General features: G+C 36.6%; 1 protein-coding gene across 1 annotated transcript in view; it reads right to left on the bottom strand.

The window, feature by feature from the left end:
- Positions 1-16,682, bottom strand: part of PLA2R1 (phospholipase A2 receptor 1) — a 43,529-nt gene that overhangs the window by 15,489 nt on the left and 11,358 nt on the right. Inside the window, exons 6-17 of the mRNA XM_080346580.1 lie at positions 15,834-15,977; positions 14,625-14,813; positions 13,371-13,528; positions 11,905-12,012; positions 7,561-7,673; positions 5,316-5,485; positions 3,993-4,195; positions 3,555-3,700; positions 2,967-3,051; positions 1,861-1,993; positions 1,361-1,396; positions 725-882 (exon numbers count right to left, since the gene is read on the bottom strand). Coding sequence (XP_080202706.1) covers positions 725-882; positions 1,361-1,396; positions 1,861-1,993; positions 2,967-3,051; positions 3,555-3,700; positions 3,993-4,195; positions 5,316-5,485; positions 7,561-7,673; positions 11,905-12,012; positions 13,371-13,528; positions 14,625-14,813; positions 15,834-15,977 — 1,643 coding nt within the window. The remainder of the gene's footprint in view (positions 1-724; positions 883-1,360; positions 1,397-1,860; positions 1,994-2,966; positions 3,052-3,554; positions 3,701-3,992; positions 4,196-5,315; positions 5,486-7,560; positions 7,674-11,904; positions 12,013-13,370; positions 13,529-14,624; positions 14,814-15,833; positions 15,978-16,682) is intronic.

The following is a 16,682-nucleotide window of genomic DNA, read 5'->3' as shown; positions in this document are numbered from 1 at the left end:
AAACTAGGAATTTACCATTTTAGGAATTTACAGCCTATCTGGCTTGAAAAGGACTGTAGTCTTAGTCCAGAATTTGTTTTTCCCCAACTACTAAAAATAGTCAACAGCAAATATTTCCTATTGGCATTAATATACTGCTGGTTCTTAATGTTTCCAAAATGTTTTCTATGAACATTTACTGACTTCACATAGCTCATACAAGAGATTCCTAGAGATGCTTTCTAGATTGGTTGTTGTTCTCATGAAAGGTTCTAGACTTCCAGTCCTAAAGGATGAAGTATTATGGATAAGTCATAGAAAAATGTTATTCAAACAGCCACTGATTATTGCTGTGCTGACTTGATTCTACCTTAGACTATGAATGGGCCTCACTTTCAAGGCTAGTCACTCAATAATTAGTTTTGGGGTCTTTGGGAAAGAGCCAACAAAGCAAAAAAAAATGTTCTGAATATACAGGACACTGGAAAAGCCACCATGTCTCTGAGAAGCATTTACTTTTTTCCAGAAAGAACTGAAGTGCAGGCTGAGTTGTGGCAGCTGTGCTGTTCTTGGAGCTATAGTTAGCACTGCACCAGCTTACAGCTATATAGCAATTTCATATAAAGAAAATAGACATTTCTGTTGAAGACACTTAGCAATGCTATGTGATGTTTTCTAATCACAGCACTCAGCCTACACATTACGGTTTTTAAAGAAATAGTGAAAAATGTGTCATTTTTGTTACCTTCTTAATTTTGTTTTGAATAAAGGCTTGTTCACCAGAAGAGTTTATTGACGCCATTCCACTGTGAAGCCAGGTACAGACAAACTCATAGGTTTCCCAGTCTGTAGGACTGACATGGAAGAGATATTCTGCTCCTTGATAATACGACCATGGCAGTTCTAGAAAACGAACAAAAGAGTCAGTGCTTGTGTGGAGGTAAAAACTCGTTTCAAGTGTCCTGCTTTCAGCCACACATCAGAGAGCAAATATACCACAGCTAACAGCAGGACCATATGATGAAAAAACACACTAAGATTAATTTTTTAAATATATATTCTATCCTATGATATTCCAGTAACGTTAAGACAGTTGTTTAGCCTTTGCAAAAAGGCAGTTTTAATGTGATGGAAAGGTTATCAAACTCCCTGTGTGTATTACTGGCAACATTCCTTTACCCACCCAAAGTTGTACCTGATGTTTCAGTGTTCCTGAACAGAAGAGTGACAGATTTTGATCTGTAGCAACACGTTGCTACAGAGTTCCTTAATGTAAATTTTTAACTCCAAACATTTTAGTTCTTTCTTTCTAACCAATGGCTTAAATTATATTTCCAGACTATAGCATTTCAAGATGTGAAAGAAGAAAATGTTTTCATACCAGATATGTACCAACTTGGATTCTTTGGTTTAACACCTGCAAAATACAGAAATAAATTAAAACATTGCTGATTAAGTATGGAAAGGGATTTCATTGAAATTGCTTTCTCTGTATGGTGAAAATTCAATCAAAATCATGAATACTGCTACTCTCGTTCAGGGACAAAAAAAAAAAAAGGAGTTAAACATGGACTAAAAACAATTACCACAACTACTGAGCATTTTGTAGCAACCTTTATAAATAAGAGCTTTGATTAACTACTGCTAGCTAAGTGCTAATCATTGCTATCCATTTTTAAGCTGACTGCACATATTAGACCTGTTAACTGGCCAACAAACCCTTATGGCTACGTACAGCTTTGCCATGATTTCATACATAAGACCAATGAAGAGAACTCCACATGGGGCTAAAAAGCAGGCTCTTAGATATCTTAGTTCCTTTTCTCTCCTGAATTACAAGTAATGGGTATAACATACAAGGTATGTTAATTAGAATTTCACCTTTTGGTATTTTGCATATCCATTCACGTTTTTCATTGCAGTGTGCTGGAAAGACTGTTCTGTTTACTTTGAACACACCACAGTGTCTTGAGTCATCTTCAACATATTTGCTCTCCAGAAATGAAGATACAACCTAAAAATAGCGCATTCATTATCTTTCACCAATAATACAAGATGAAGCAGTCAAAATCTCATTATGGAGAAAAAGGAAGGATTTGGAGATGTGTGTATGGTAAGAACATCGTAAGTAACAACTGTAGGACCACCTAAATTATGGTGGTAAAATAAATAAGGTTCATAATCATGTTCTCACAGTGTCCTGTTCAACTTCCCCATCTTATATCAGACTCCTTTTTTTTTTTTTAAATAATTGAATAGCTATGAAACCAAACATTTTTTTTACACGATTAGCAGTGGTTATCCACAACTTAAAGCCTTTGCTTCGGTTCAACATGTTGCATGACTGAACATTGCACTGACATTCTGAAATTACTTAAATAACGATGGCAGAGCTGGCACTGCTCTTTAAGGCTGAAAACCAATTGCAGTTTAAAAACAGACCTTTCTTCAGTTGTTCAATGTTTAAATCCCAGGTAGTAACCATTAGTGTGGCACGTAGCACCAGCATCTTCAAAGGATGAAATATCAAAAGTGGTATTAAAAAAGGAAGGACTTAGCTCTGAATACAGGCACCAACCTAACAGTCGTAGAACAAATAAAGCATGTAAGCACAGCTTTGAGGCTTTCCAATGTGTGTACGTATATATATATATATATACATGCATATATTTGTGTGTACATATATGTACGTGTTCACTTTACATATGTGCGGTCCTAAGCTAAACACAGCATGCTTAGCCGGAAGGCACATATCTGCACACCTTTATAATCTTACCTAATTTTGCAGTTGCAACTTTTTGTACAAGCTGCTATTTTAACAGTAGTGTACTATTCATCCTATTATAACAATTACTTCAAGTGCAGTATGTGGGCATGAAAACCAAACACCTTCCTGGGCTATGTTTGCTCACAAGGCTTATTTTTGTGAACTTATGCTCAGATATGACTTGAAAGGTTACTGAAATATATAGTATATAGATATTTACAGGTGTTCTGTCAGACCACTGCCATGTCCCTCCAGAAAGCGGGTTTTTTTTATTAAATCCAATCCAGAATTGTCTTTCTTCTGTCCTATGATAGAAACAAAGAAAATAACGTTTTTCATACATTTTTTTCTTAGCTATTTCAGAAGTTATTTTTTAAATCATGCAAATACCCATTTACTTTTTAATTGAATACAATATATCACTCTGTAATACATTTATTAACCTTTTAGTATCCTTGAAGTAAACTCTATTTTTCCTACTAAAATGTTAAATTATATTTTTAAATATGAAAACATTTAAAATAAGATTAAAATTGTCGAACCTTCATTTGAATGGGAACTGTTAACTCACAAGAATATCATCTTGACATTAACAGTTGCTCAACATCTACTACAAAGATCATCTTCTAAAAGAATCACATTGTAGTGTTGCTAATACGCTTTTCACCCAGTTCTAAGCTCGTGCTAGTCAAGAATAGAGAATTCTTCAGCCACTAGTAACAAGGATGGAAGAACCTAAATTGTAGATTATTGTTACATATGAGTATGATTAAGATAAATCTTGTTGGTGTTAAAAAAAGATAGTTACCTATCGAAAATTGTATATAATAAATTGTTCAAAAAAGTCTCTTCATAGATATGGCTAAAACTCGCAAGATGTGCTCCAAAATCCTGGCATAACGCTTCTGCTTCATCCCATGTTCTTCTCATCAGAACTTTCTCATTGTGAAATATCTGTAATAAAATAAACACTGCCATAAATGTAGTTGATTTTGGAGAGCAGTTTTTTTCAAAAACCCACAAAAATAAAATATTAGTTGCAGTTTTTCCTACAATAAAGCCATACATATTCCAAGTATCGTTCTGATTTAAGTCTTCAGACTTCCACTCACTTTCAAATGCAGTGAAGGATGGTAAGAATTTTTGTTTGTTGTGTGAAAGAAATAATGGTTTAAAAAATATTTTACAAACCATGTATCCCTAAGCTGATGAAACCCAAAAAAGTGAAAGCAAGTTTGTCATGTACCTTGTAGCAGCTGAGCAAATTAGCTTCTGACTCCCATCCAAAATAGCAGGAACTCAAATGCTTTTGAAAAGTAAGTTCAGGTTCTTCATAAGAACTGATTTTTTGCTTGCACAGTGACATTGCTTTAAAGTTCTTACAGCTTTTCACCTCCCAGTAACCAACAGGGTGCTGCCCCCGCATAGCCACACATCCTCCAGAATGACCTAGACACAGGAATAAGTGTTGAGTATGAGAATAAAACAGTTGAATTTTGTGAATATCTGGTGAAGTGACTGTCTTATTGGCATCAGGTTGTGGATGAAACCTCCATGAACTTAAGCAGCAAATTCTCTGGTCCGCAAGCAGCATACAGGCTTCTCTTGGCTGACTTGAGCTTGTAAAATGAACCATGATGAAGGATTCCTCTCACAAAATGCAGGAGATGAAATGCATTTTAAAACACTACTTTTGCAAACTGCAGTAGTAAAGCAATAAATGTAAAGAGTCCGAAACATAGAAGTAATTAGTGAAATGGAGCATCTTTCTTTTTCTGTGTCTATTCTCAGGTATTGCTAAGAGGTTTCTGTTTCAAAGGAAGAATATCTACTTCATTTTCTTGTTTTCTTGGAATGTTTTTATTTGGATAACTATAAAACAAACAAAATCAAACAAGCAAACCAAGTATCAACGAACTAAAGGGGAAGAAGAAAAAATTTCCACACGGTGTTTTTATTGCCAGAAACGTATCTAAGACATACTCGCCCCTCTTGTTTCATATGAAATGCAAAATTACAAGCTGTGACTGTTACTGAATAAAATTCCTGACTTAGATGCAATCTTTGCTGCGAGTCTCAAGAAGCCCTGATGGCCTCCTTGAAAAGATCATAAAGAAATGTATGAAAAACATCTCCAGAAAAAGAAAGTACTTTTTTTTCCTGATCCAGTCTTTTCCTAGTGACTGCTGCTGAGAGGGAGATCACCTTTAACTCTCAGGTTTTTGTATTACTTCGTTTCCCTGATAGATGATGGAGAAAATGTTAATTTTCCTCCACTGTACCGAGAGGTGTGAAGAGCCACATCCAGCATCCTGCCACAAGCAGGGAACCTGCAGTAAAGGCACCTGGGTAGGAAGTGGGGCAGGAACCTCTGGCTTTTCCAAAACATCGAACTGATCTAACTCCATGGTAGGAAGTTATATCGTCAACAGAAAATGTACATTTATCCCTCTGGTCTCTTGACCAGGCAGGGAGGGAAGGACAGGGACTCTGCAATCACTGGTGGTGGGGGACGAGAGCGTATTGCCGCTCTCTGAGCCATTTATTTTTTTATCAGCATGTTACTCACGTGGCTGGTACTTGTTCCAGTTTGTGTAGCTCACAGAGCGATTCTTCCCTGCTGCACTTAGCCAAAAGTATTCTCCTGTGTTGTTAAGATCTTGTAATCCTATCCAAAAATAAGTTCTCTCAGATTTTACCATGCTATGGATCATGCTGTTGATAAAAGCTTGTTCAAACCTTAATAAAATAATCCAGACAAAAAAATTATTAGAATAAAATAGGTCAACTGGTACTTCAGTGAATAGCTCTCATGAAATGACTTAAATTACATGAGCAGAGAAAAATACATAAGAGGTACTTAATTTTCTTCACAGAATACTGCGGGGAACTTCAGGCACAAGTCTGTAGTATAAACCGTAATTTTTCCCTTCCCCCCTCACCCCCCACCTCAGCATCTGGGCACACAGGAAAAACAGTATATTAAGATTTTACAAGCTCAATGCTTATACTAGAAGAATATACTAATAATGCAGAGCTAAGAATAAGACCCTCCTCGTATGAAAGAGAAAAAATAGCAGAGTCTGAAAAAGCTACAGAAGCAAGAAAAGAAAAAGCTCTGCACAGAAGTATCCTATTAGAACCACACACATCAAACAGCACTGAGAAACCAGAGCAGAGGGGCTCAAAGCACCAGCTGTTCTGACTACAAAAGGAATAACTTTTTACTTCTTTAATTTTCTCATTAAAGTTATGTGAGAGATTTACACCTTTTTGCAAGTAATTGTTGCATATAGTAACCCATTTGTCACTTCAATGTAATTTATTCAAATAAAATTGGTACAGCAAAAAGTATTATATTTTATGAGCACATTTACTCAGCTTCCTATGAAAATATATGCAGCAAAGTAGATTCACAGTTTGTCAGAGACTTCCACAATTTCTTGGTTTCACATATTGTGAAAAGAATGGCTAAATACCATAAAAATTACATTAATGTAAAAAACTGAATGTATCTGTAATACTGAGAGCAAATGAGAACTTTGATTTTTACTTCCGCTGCATGTTGTCTTTGTATATCAACCCTCTGTTCTCTACAATCTACTTTTAAATTAATATTTTAGGATCAAAACAATGAAGAGTTTTTGCATTTTTCATACCAGAACAACAAACCTCTGCAATAATTAAAAAATAAAATAAAAAACCCACTAAACGAACAATGAGCTTTTCTGGCCACTCCAACATTGGAACGGGGAACAAACGTAATAAACAGTGCTGGCTACACCCAGTAAAAAAATCAAATGAAAAGACATAAGCAGACAAAGAGAGATGACTTGCTTCCAGTGACATGCAGCGTGCCATCAGCTCCCTGTGACTTTTGAGCTGCACATGCTCAGCTGTGAGAATTTGTCCTTTGTCCTCCCCACAGGGATTCTTGCCGCACTGCAGCACAGCGCTGTGTGCGCTGTGCACTGTCCTGAACCCCCTGGCAGGGCAAATTCCCACATATGTAAATCCTTATGTGGGGCAGCCTGTGTTTTCCTAAAAGTTCTAGCTATCATTCATCTGATTGCTGGTGGTTACAGTACTTCCCCCATCCTAAAAGGAGGGCAGATTTCCTCCTCTTTTTTTTTTTTTTTTTTTTTTAAATATGATAAATATGTGGAGGTTAAAGTATGTATGTAATATATCTATTAGAATGTCATAAATTTTAATGGAAATCTAATACATAGGGTAAATGACAAAGAGAACACAGAAAACCCAAGCATCTGGACATCTGCAGAGGAGAAAGCCTTTGCTGAAGCTGGAATACTGGTAAATAGGAACTAAGCAAGGGAAGACAGACCTCAAATGCTTTCAGACATTTACTCTCTCACCTTATTTGCTGACAACTCATGTAAAATACATAAATAGAAATGTTAGAAAACATTAATTGATTTGGTTTAAAATTTGATATATTCTGATCATAAATATTAAATGTATTTTCATTTTCAGTATAGTTTCCAAGTATGCTAATAAAGTTTCTTAAATACGTTGCATACCTTGGTAGAAAGCATTTTGTTTAGATTCCTGCATGCTCACATGTGCACACATTACTGTGTTTATTAGCCTAACAATTACTTTTTACTAAATTTATTTTCAATTAAAAAAATAAAACAAAGTTTACCTTTTATTTTAGCCAATGTTAGTAATTATGCTCACTTGTCACGCAAATATTATTTCATAAGGGTAATATCTTTTGCCATGCAATGCTTTATAATGTTAGAATAGCTCTTGTTAGAGGTATCTTCACGCTGTCTAATAGGATTAACTACCTGTTTGTTACTGATACAAGTGCAGATGGGCAGAAATAACCACTGGAAGCTTGTTCAAAACTTCGAGGGGTACTGTCGATTTTGTAACAATATCCACCATGTCTTTCCCATCCCTTAAAAGAAATGAACATTATTTTATAGATTATTAATTATTATATAGTTGTTAAAAACTCAGTCCCCTTTGGTACTTTCTGTTTGATCACCACTGATGTCCCTATAGTGCATTTCTTTTCTACCATGGTTCAAGAGTAGTTACCCTTCAAGGTCACCGAAAATATGGGTAAATTTAACAAAAGTTTAAATTCTGCATCCTTAAATTATGCAAAACCTGGCTTAACATATACACACATGATAACACCTTTAATGAGTATGACAAAAATGTGGACAGCACTTAAGGCACTTTCCTCACATACTATTTCTCTTTCAATTTTATACTTCGAATATTGTTTTACTGACTGTGTTCTAGGGAGGTATGCCAAGCCCATCTCTTTGCATGAAGTGTGTAGTAGCACTTGTTGGTTTCCATCTGTGGTAACTCATTGCTAATATCTAATACCTGAAGTGCAGAGTCAATACTGTCATGTCAGATTCAGTTAAATGGTTATAAAAAAGGATTAGAGCTGCCCTTTGTCTTCAACTGTAAACAAATATATTTATTCCAGCAATTATTAGCCTTTCATATAGCAATTCACTCTGGTTATTTACCTTTTCTCAGGTCCCTTCCATATTTTCAAATAGAACTTAAAAAAAAATTGAATTAACAATCATCCTACTCTAATAATGCAGAACTAAAATGTCACATTTTAATAGTTTATCAAGTGAGCCAGATAAATGAGTCAGTGGTCAGCCTGCCTCAATTCTTACTATCGATCTTTTACTTTATTATTCTTCATCTCTTAGTGCCCAGAAGATGTTACAAGGACTGGTATGAGTTCTGCCTGTGTGAGTTCACGCAGCATACCTGCCTGGGCTTTCTCCTTGAGTGTCTTAAATGATCAAGAGAACAAAGAGATCATAAACCACCTCTGTCTAAACTTGCAGCCACACACAGGCAGGAGAACTGCCCGATCTCGCTTTGCCTCTCCCATGCAGGAGGAGCTGCTTGTAGGGGAGCTCACAAAGCAGCACAGGCAGGAGCAGGTACAGCAGCCCACTGGGCACCACCAAACCCTGCTTGATGGTGATGTTAGCAGCGGAAGGAGAAAAGGAGAACCAGATAAGCTCTTTTTCTGCTATCTGTCCTCAGGTACAATAAAATGCACAAGAAGATGCTGCTGCCCTATTCAGGACAGCAATCAAATATTTTGCACATCTTTAAGCCCTGATGAATCTGGGGAGGCAGATGTCAGCTTCTAGTTGGGAGTGTGTTTGCTGGCAGCGTACTGACAGCTCTGCCTCCTTTTGCTATCAGCCCCCTTCAGCGCTTGGGAGATGGCTGGGGACAGCCCTTCGTATGGCACGAAAGCAAGACGAGCTGTAGCACCAATTTCTGTGGTTTCACCTGAGAACAACACAAACGCCCTACTTAGACGTTCGCTGTGCAAGATGTTGGCGGGGGTTGAGGCTCTTCCCTGTCTCCATACCAATGAGCTGGGGCTTCCCCACGGGAAAGGTGCGTTGCCAGGTGCCAAGGGCTCTGCAGCACCCAGGACCCTGCAGGTTCTCGGCAGCCCCATGGGGACACAATAATTCTGCTTTTGCTCCAATGTGCACCTAAACTCAGGGAGTAGAGACTGGAAGAGGGCTCAGTACTAACTGAAAAACCCTTTATGGGGACACAGGTAAGAAACAGCAAATGTCTGGTTTCCTTCAACTGAAATTCTTGAATGATAAATGCCCTGGTTTGAATGAGGCAAACACAATCATCCTAGTCTCTCAGAAATTTTTATCTGGACCAAATGGCACTGTATAATCTTCCTCTTAAAGATTTCTGGATGTCTAAAGACTGGAGGAAATCATCAAGAACTTGGAGGGGAAACCCAATGCAGTCTGTTAGATACACAAATCTTAAAAGGCTCAGGAAATCCACTGAATAGTTGGGGGTCAAGGGAAAACTGGGGGAAGCTTTATCTGTGTTTGCCCTGTCCTGCTCTTCCCCAAACATCATTTGCAGCTACCTGTAGGAAGCAGAACACAAAGCCAAATGGACCCTTATTTTGAGCAGCTGTCCTTCTGCTCTTTATGAGGTTTTGTGGCCTTAATAGCAATTCTCTTCTTAAAAGTGAAATTCTCTCCTGTTAAAACAGCCATAAAAACAAATGCTTGATTTAGTACTATACTGTTATCTTTTGATGCACTATAAAAGTGTAGAGGATCGAAGAAAGTCACCAGTACAAACACAGTCAGTTCTGCACACAGAAACCTCCAACTCAATTATCAAGTGGCTGACAGCTCTACAACCCATTTCAAAAGCTGGTTGAAAGAAAATCTTTAGAACTGTTATTTCAGTGTTAGGGAAAACTGTCCAGAGAATCTGACCTTTGCAATAAAATATTTATTCTCAGTAATAGCCTGCTGACTAGGAAAAAAGAATAGTTTACCTGCTAAGGGAAGAAAGTGTTTATCACTTTTTATATCTTAGGATGACAGAAGCGTAGGAAAAAAAAAGCTCAGGTTTATGCAGTAACTTGATATGGACATATTGCAAAAAACTCCAATCAGCTGAACCACAGAAAACATTAAAGGCTCGTTCATCTGATGTGCAAGTCATAAAAAATCAACATGAGATGAAAGCTCGGTAATAACACATAAATCTATAAAGCTTTAGAAAAGAAAACAACTGTGCTGGAGGCCAAAGCTCCCTGAGAATCCACTAGCAATCCAATATGAATGGCAGTATGAGGTTAACAAAGCAAAAGATCAAATGTGAGAAACGCCAATACATATTCTGTACATGTAAGGTAGGTCAGCAATAGAAAAATGGGGAAAAAACGGTAAATCTGGGTGAAACAAAGACTTAGCCCTGGAAAATTAGGCCAATAACTAGCAACAAGATATATATTGAAAGTTAAAAGAAAGTGAGTTGTGAAGACAAAATGTCTGAAATCAAGCATAGCTTTGAGTAAGCATAAAACTGACTTAAATGAATATAACTTGTGCCACATTTGAAAGAAAAGGATCTATTAAAACCAAGAGACTATAACAGGTTTAGTATATGTTTTCATAGGGTTTAAAACATCAATGAGCAGAAAATGATCCCGAGTGGGAAGTTTGCTAGAGCAGACCAAGCTACCTATGACCAGTGACTCGATCTCTTGAGTCTTAATACTGTGAGGTACCCAGAGCTGAAGTGCTGTCAAGCTCCTGACTACAACTGAAGTCTTGATGCTCTGCACATTTTTCACTTGGTCAGGACTGTGACAAACCTTTCTTACACTAATAACACACAGAATTCTTGAGTGATGAAATACATTGGTTCACATAAAATGAAGTTACCCTAAACTTTTGGAAATGTTAAACTGGAACCAAGCAGAAACTGCCTCCATAATGGTATGACCAGAATGCTGGACTTGACCATTGTACATCTAGGGAAAGACTATTTGAGCCCAAACAGTTCAGCTCCAGCCTTCTTATAATTCAACTGAATTGGTCATGTTTCTTGACTTTTCAAGTAAAAGGACAAGAAATTGTAACACTAAAAGATAATTGTAAGCTAAAATATAAAGCAAACTAGAGAAGTGAGATGTTTGATGATAAAACGTTCACAGAACTCCTCCAGAGTTATGACTAAAATTTTAACACAAAGCCTACAAGTTTGTCCTTTTCACACTATGAAAAGGAACAAATGGCAAATAAAATCATACTTTAACATATTACCTTTACTACCAGAATGCAGAGCCTAAAATCTGCTGAAATGTCCTATTTAGATAGCTGGGATCCTTCCCATTTGTGTTTGAAAGCAAAAGGAATGCTAACGTAGTTGAAGAGTTCACTCTGTGTCAATGAAACTGATTGTTTTCCACCCTAACATTCCATTTCAGTGTATGAAAACCATGTGTGGGATGAGGCATCATATAACAGCCATTATTTGCACAGATGGCAGACAAAAGGGTTTTCACTTCTGATCTAGAAAGAAATAGGAACTTGGGTCACAACTGCTGACAAAACAATGAGCCATGAAAGGTACCTTGGGAAAGCTTTTAATCTTACATTAAAATGTACTTTACATACTTTTAAGGCAAACAATGAGATTTTTCCTAACAAAAAATGCAGATCATTAACATAAAACTAAAATTATTTCTCTATTTACATACATGTGCTCTGTAGCTGTATTTTGAGGTTTCCTGTGTAATTCTATCTTCTTAGTAAGGCTCTAAACCAAACAAAAACCACAAAACCCCTTACCTCTGGACAACCTGATTCCAGCTCAGGAGACACATGATTAAATTCCCCTGCCTTTTTGCAAATGTAGAAAGATCTGTCTTCACATTTTTTAACTTTCCAATGTCCCGCCTAAGGGAAAAAAGAAGTATCCTCTGTACCGATTCATACTCTCATGCATATCTATACACACACGTATTTTAACTTTCCAGTAAAATCAAGTAATTTTTCTCACTCCGTTTATTTATCCATAGATGGATCATTTATTTCTACCAACACTGTCAGCAGGACTCTTCAAGTCAATCATACAAAAGACTTTGTCTCTTTGAATCACTTTTAAGGATGCAATGCATTTTAATGAACTAACACTATGGCCACGCCAGAACACTTTTCAGAATAGATAGGAACTTTCTACCTATCTATTATAGTTCTCTGTAAGATCGATCTTTATATTTGAACAGTCCTTAGTGAAAATATTACAAATTTTGTATTATATGATTTTCAGACATCTTGACATACCGGACATGTACCAAAAATAATGCTTGAAGAATTATATCTTGAACCTCCTTTTCCTCTGTATTTTACATTTTCATTTGTTTGTTTACACCTGCAAACTGAGTAAAATATGGTTTTGTGTAACTTAATCCTAAAAATGTTACTGAAGTCCTACTTTCCACTTCCACTTTTCCAGGTCACTGTAATTGTCTTGGATTTCACATTAGTTGAAGATTGCAACCTGGACCCACTACTGTAGAGACAACAGATACTCTTTTTGATACAGTTTTCATGCTTCAACAAAATATACTTTAAAAAAAATATTGTGCCACTTATGTAAGTAATGTATTAATGAATTTAAGTATTGTTAATTGTAAAAGTAAAGCAAATTTATGTCCAAATTATTAAAAAATTGACAATGCCATGAGTTGTGATTTGACAGGACATAGTGTTACTTGAACAGTACTTGCAGTTTTACAACACCTGACTGATTTGGAGTCAGTCTTACTGCAGTCAACTTCTACAATTTTAGGTAGATACAGACTGCTATCTGTTTTTGAGAGATACTACATCAAATTTATAAATATTGACAGCAAGATAAAATAGGTGCCACTTACAGTTTTTCAAAACATTAATTTGAAGCTTACAAGACAGGGACTGATGCACCATAAATTATAATACACACTACCTGGATTTTAAATTACTTTGTCTTTATCAAAATACCTACTCGTATTTGTTCTCTATTTAGCAAGCTTTACGTATGTAACATTTTTATTGACCATAAGCTCAAAATCTATGATTAATTTTCTGTACAGCAGCACTGCAAAATATATTGGTTTCTAAAGGCTACATTGCACTTATCATAACATTAATATAATGGGAATCAAAAGACAAAGTCTACAGGTCATGGTTTTAAAAAGTACGCACACTGAGAAAATAAATTATTATTAGCCAAAATAAGTGTCAAATTCTTTCCAAAATAAAAGGAAACTTACAGGTCCTTGAGCTGAAACACAGAGTTGTCCTGTTCTTTGATAGGTGTTAGGTTCTTGTCTGTGCCAGTTAGAGAATTTTACTGGGGTGCCGTCTGACCACTCAAAAACAACTGGGGTGTTATTACTGTATAACCCAATCCATGTTTCAGTTACATTTTCTGTAAAAGAATAAGGGAGGTCAGATTTTAATGGTGAAGAAATAATGCCTGTTGTTCCCATAACATTGACACCACTATTAAAAATCACTCATCTGACTTTCATAAGAATTACCTTCTTTTGGGAAAAAAATAGCTGCATAAAACCTCACTGATGAGATAATGTTCTATTGCCCCTGAAGACTTGATTGTTTCAAAAATAGATGAACATACATGATAACCTGCTTTGAAATGCTGAAAAATACAAATCAGGAGCATACGCACTCTTTTGAAGTGCACAGGGCAGACAACCTGCCATGGAAGGAAAGATTTATTTTTACAATCTTCCATGGCAGGATGGGTGGCAGGAGAGATGATAACAGGAGATGTCCAGTAAATCAAGTGTAACGCAGTGTTCTACAACCACAGCTGATGCGACAGAGTTGATTAAATATGTCACTGTGCCCCAGCTCTTGGAAGCTTAAACCCATGGCCAAACTGTGCAGCTCTGCCAGCATACTGATGCCAGCTGGAGGCACAAAACATTCACTTTTCATTGCTGCTGTTATGATAACAAAAACCTTGGCATTGCTGCACCTAATAGCTTTTGTTCATTAAGTTCCTTGTGTAATTATGCTCCCACTTAGGACACAGACTAACAGAACTCCTTTGACACAGTCTGCTGCCATCAAGGGGACCCTGCCAACAGACCAGCAGCAGCTTTGCAGGGTGAACATGGCCAGCTTGAAAGCAAAAGATACTCTGAATTGTTGCTGCTTCTAAGCACAATTCTTGCATAAGGATAATCACTGAATATTTTGCAACAGTTTGCAAGGAACCAGCCAAGAACAGGACAGGACAAAAGCTAGTGTGTTTACTGTGGCCTCACTAAGTTTACTTTGTTGATTCATTTATTTAAGTATGATGATTGGAGAAGGTGATGCTATACATTTATAAGACTCCTAGAAGGAGCATGCATCATGCTTGCTTTTTTGGTAAACATCATGTGGGTGTACCATGTAACATAGTGCATAAGTGGCTAGCAATGTTAAATGGCTGCACAAAAGAGCATCATGAAAAACTTCAACAAACACTGCACACTTTAACTCCCAAAACTCACCACTTTCAAGTAAGTTAAGGAGCAGCTCTGCATCTGCCATGGATGATATACTAATGAGCCCGCTCTTGTCACTTTGGCATGAGATAAAAGCCTCGTTCCAGCTCTTCTCCTCTGTATGAAGCCTGTAGCAGTTGCGATTGTGTGAGTACCAGCCATCATCACAACGAGTGGCATAATACCTCCATGTATCTTTTAATTAAGCATACAAAGTTTGTGTATATTAGATAAAATTGCCAAGGTTATGCTATATTTATAATGCATTCAGAGCTATCTTTTTAATCTTCAAACGCTGAAAACAGTCATCCAAGAGTACTTAAGGAGGCCAAAACACAAGCCCTATGGAACATCACCTACCAAGCAAACTGAAATTTCTTCCACTTTATCTTATGATTCAACCATTTGGGTTGCTGGACTAGTGAAAACACATAATTGATCTGTTATTTAGTTTAAAACATGTTATATCTCTGTTATTACCTCTGAACCTGATTCAAAACCAGCTAAAACCTTTTCAGGTGCATTACCTCATTATCTGAAACAAGTAGGGAAAATTACGTTGTCAGTAAGATGTTGAACCTACATAATGTGTTCTTATCAAAACAAAATTTCATAGATTCATATAATCGTTTTGGTTGGAAAAGACCTTTAAGATCATCGAGTCCTAATGGTCTAATAAACTCAGCTCTGTGTTTAAGTTTCCCACAGAATGGGAGTTTGATGCATTCTATGTATTATATATCCTATACTCATTATATAAACACTTAAAAAACAAAAAAAATTATACATATATTTTTTAATGAAAAGTACAGTATGCCATAAAAATAACTGCAAATTTTGAGCTGTGTTTATACAACTTGCTTCTCTGTGGGTAACTGGTTAATTGTGTTTGCAGCTGAAAACCTATTTTTAAACTCAAAAGCATGGCTCTATTGTAATATGATGAGCATTGTGTAAGCCTCTGATCATGTGAGGAACCCATTAAATGGTATGTATACTAAAATTATTTTTTAGTTTTAAGACTTTCAACATGTTTTCCAGGATTGCATTTAAACAGAAGTGTTACTACTTGAGTGAAGATAAACTGTATTCAACTTAAACTAGCGAACATTTAGTCCAGCTAAGAGACTGCTCTGCCGACTTCATATTCATGTGGCTTCCTCTTGTCCTCCCACCACACCCACAAATAGGACACAGTAACAATGAGATACTTACCTAATGTTTCATACTCTGTCTTATTTAAATATTTTTTGCATACAAAAGGCAATCCAGATTCACATGAATAACTTTGCCAGCCGTACTTCATTTTTGAATTAATCACTGCACAATGATTTTCTCTAAAACTCTTATTAGAGACATCTGCAAACACATTTTTGAGAAGCACAAAATTACAAAAATTCAGTTCTTACTTGCAAAGTGGTGTTGTAAGGCTCTTTACATCTTATTGAATTAATGTATAAACATCCCTGCACTCAAACTTCACAGAATCACAGAATGGTTGGGGTTGGACGGGACCTCTGGAGATCATCTCGTCCAACCCACCTGCTAAAGCAGGTTCACCAGAGCAGATTGAGCAGCAATGTGTCCAGGTGGGTTTTGAATGTCTCCAGAGATGGAGACTGGGCAGCCTGTTCCAGTGCTCTGGCATCCTCAAAGTAAAGAAGTTTCTCATATTCAGGAGTAATATTGCACCAATACTACAAACAACTGAGCATGATTTATACAGGTGTGGCAATCTCTCCTTGGCTGCCGCTATCAGGTGAGAGGCTGAAATAAGCTCTAGTGTCTATGCTGTATCTGCTGGTAGACAGAACTTGAAAATGTAGCAAATCAGGTTTTAAATATGCAATTGGAATCTTAAAAACACTTTTCAAAGTAAATTATGAAAGAGCTAGATAACTAATGGTTTGAACAAACCCATCTCCATTGATGCTACATTCCCTAGAACGGGCTTTTAGTTCATCAGTATAAATAAATATTTCTTAAAAAAAACCCAAAAAACAAGAACAAAAACACCAAGAGGTACGCTGGTTCACTTGATTCACTTTTCAATCATAGCTGTTG

The sequence above is a fragment of the Nesoenas mayeri genome (genome assembly GCF_963082525.1).
Source record: "Nesoenas mayeri genome assembly, chromosome: 6".
Taxonomy (NCBI): domain Eukaryota; kingdom Metazoa; phylum Chordata; class Aves; order Columbiformes; family Columbidae; genus Nesoenas; species Nesoenas mayeri.
Note: the sequence above shows the minus strand (reverse complement) of the source record. Positions and strands in the feature narration are given on the sequence as shown.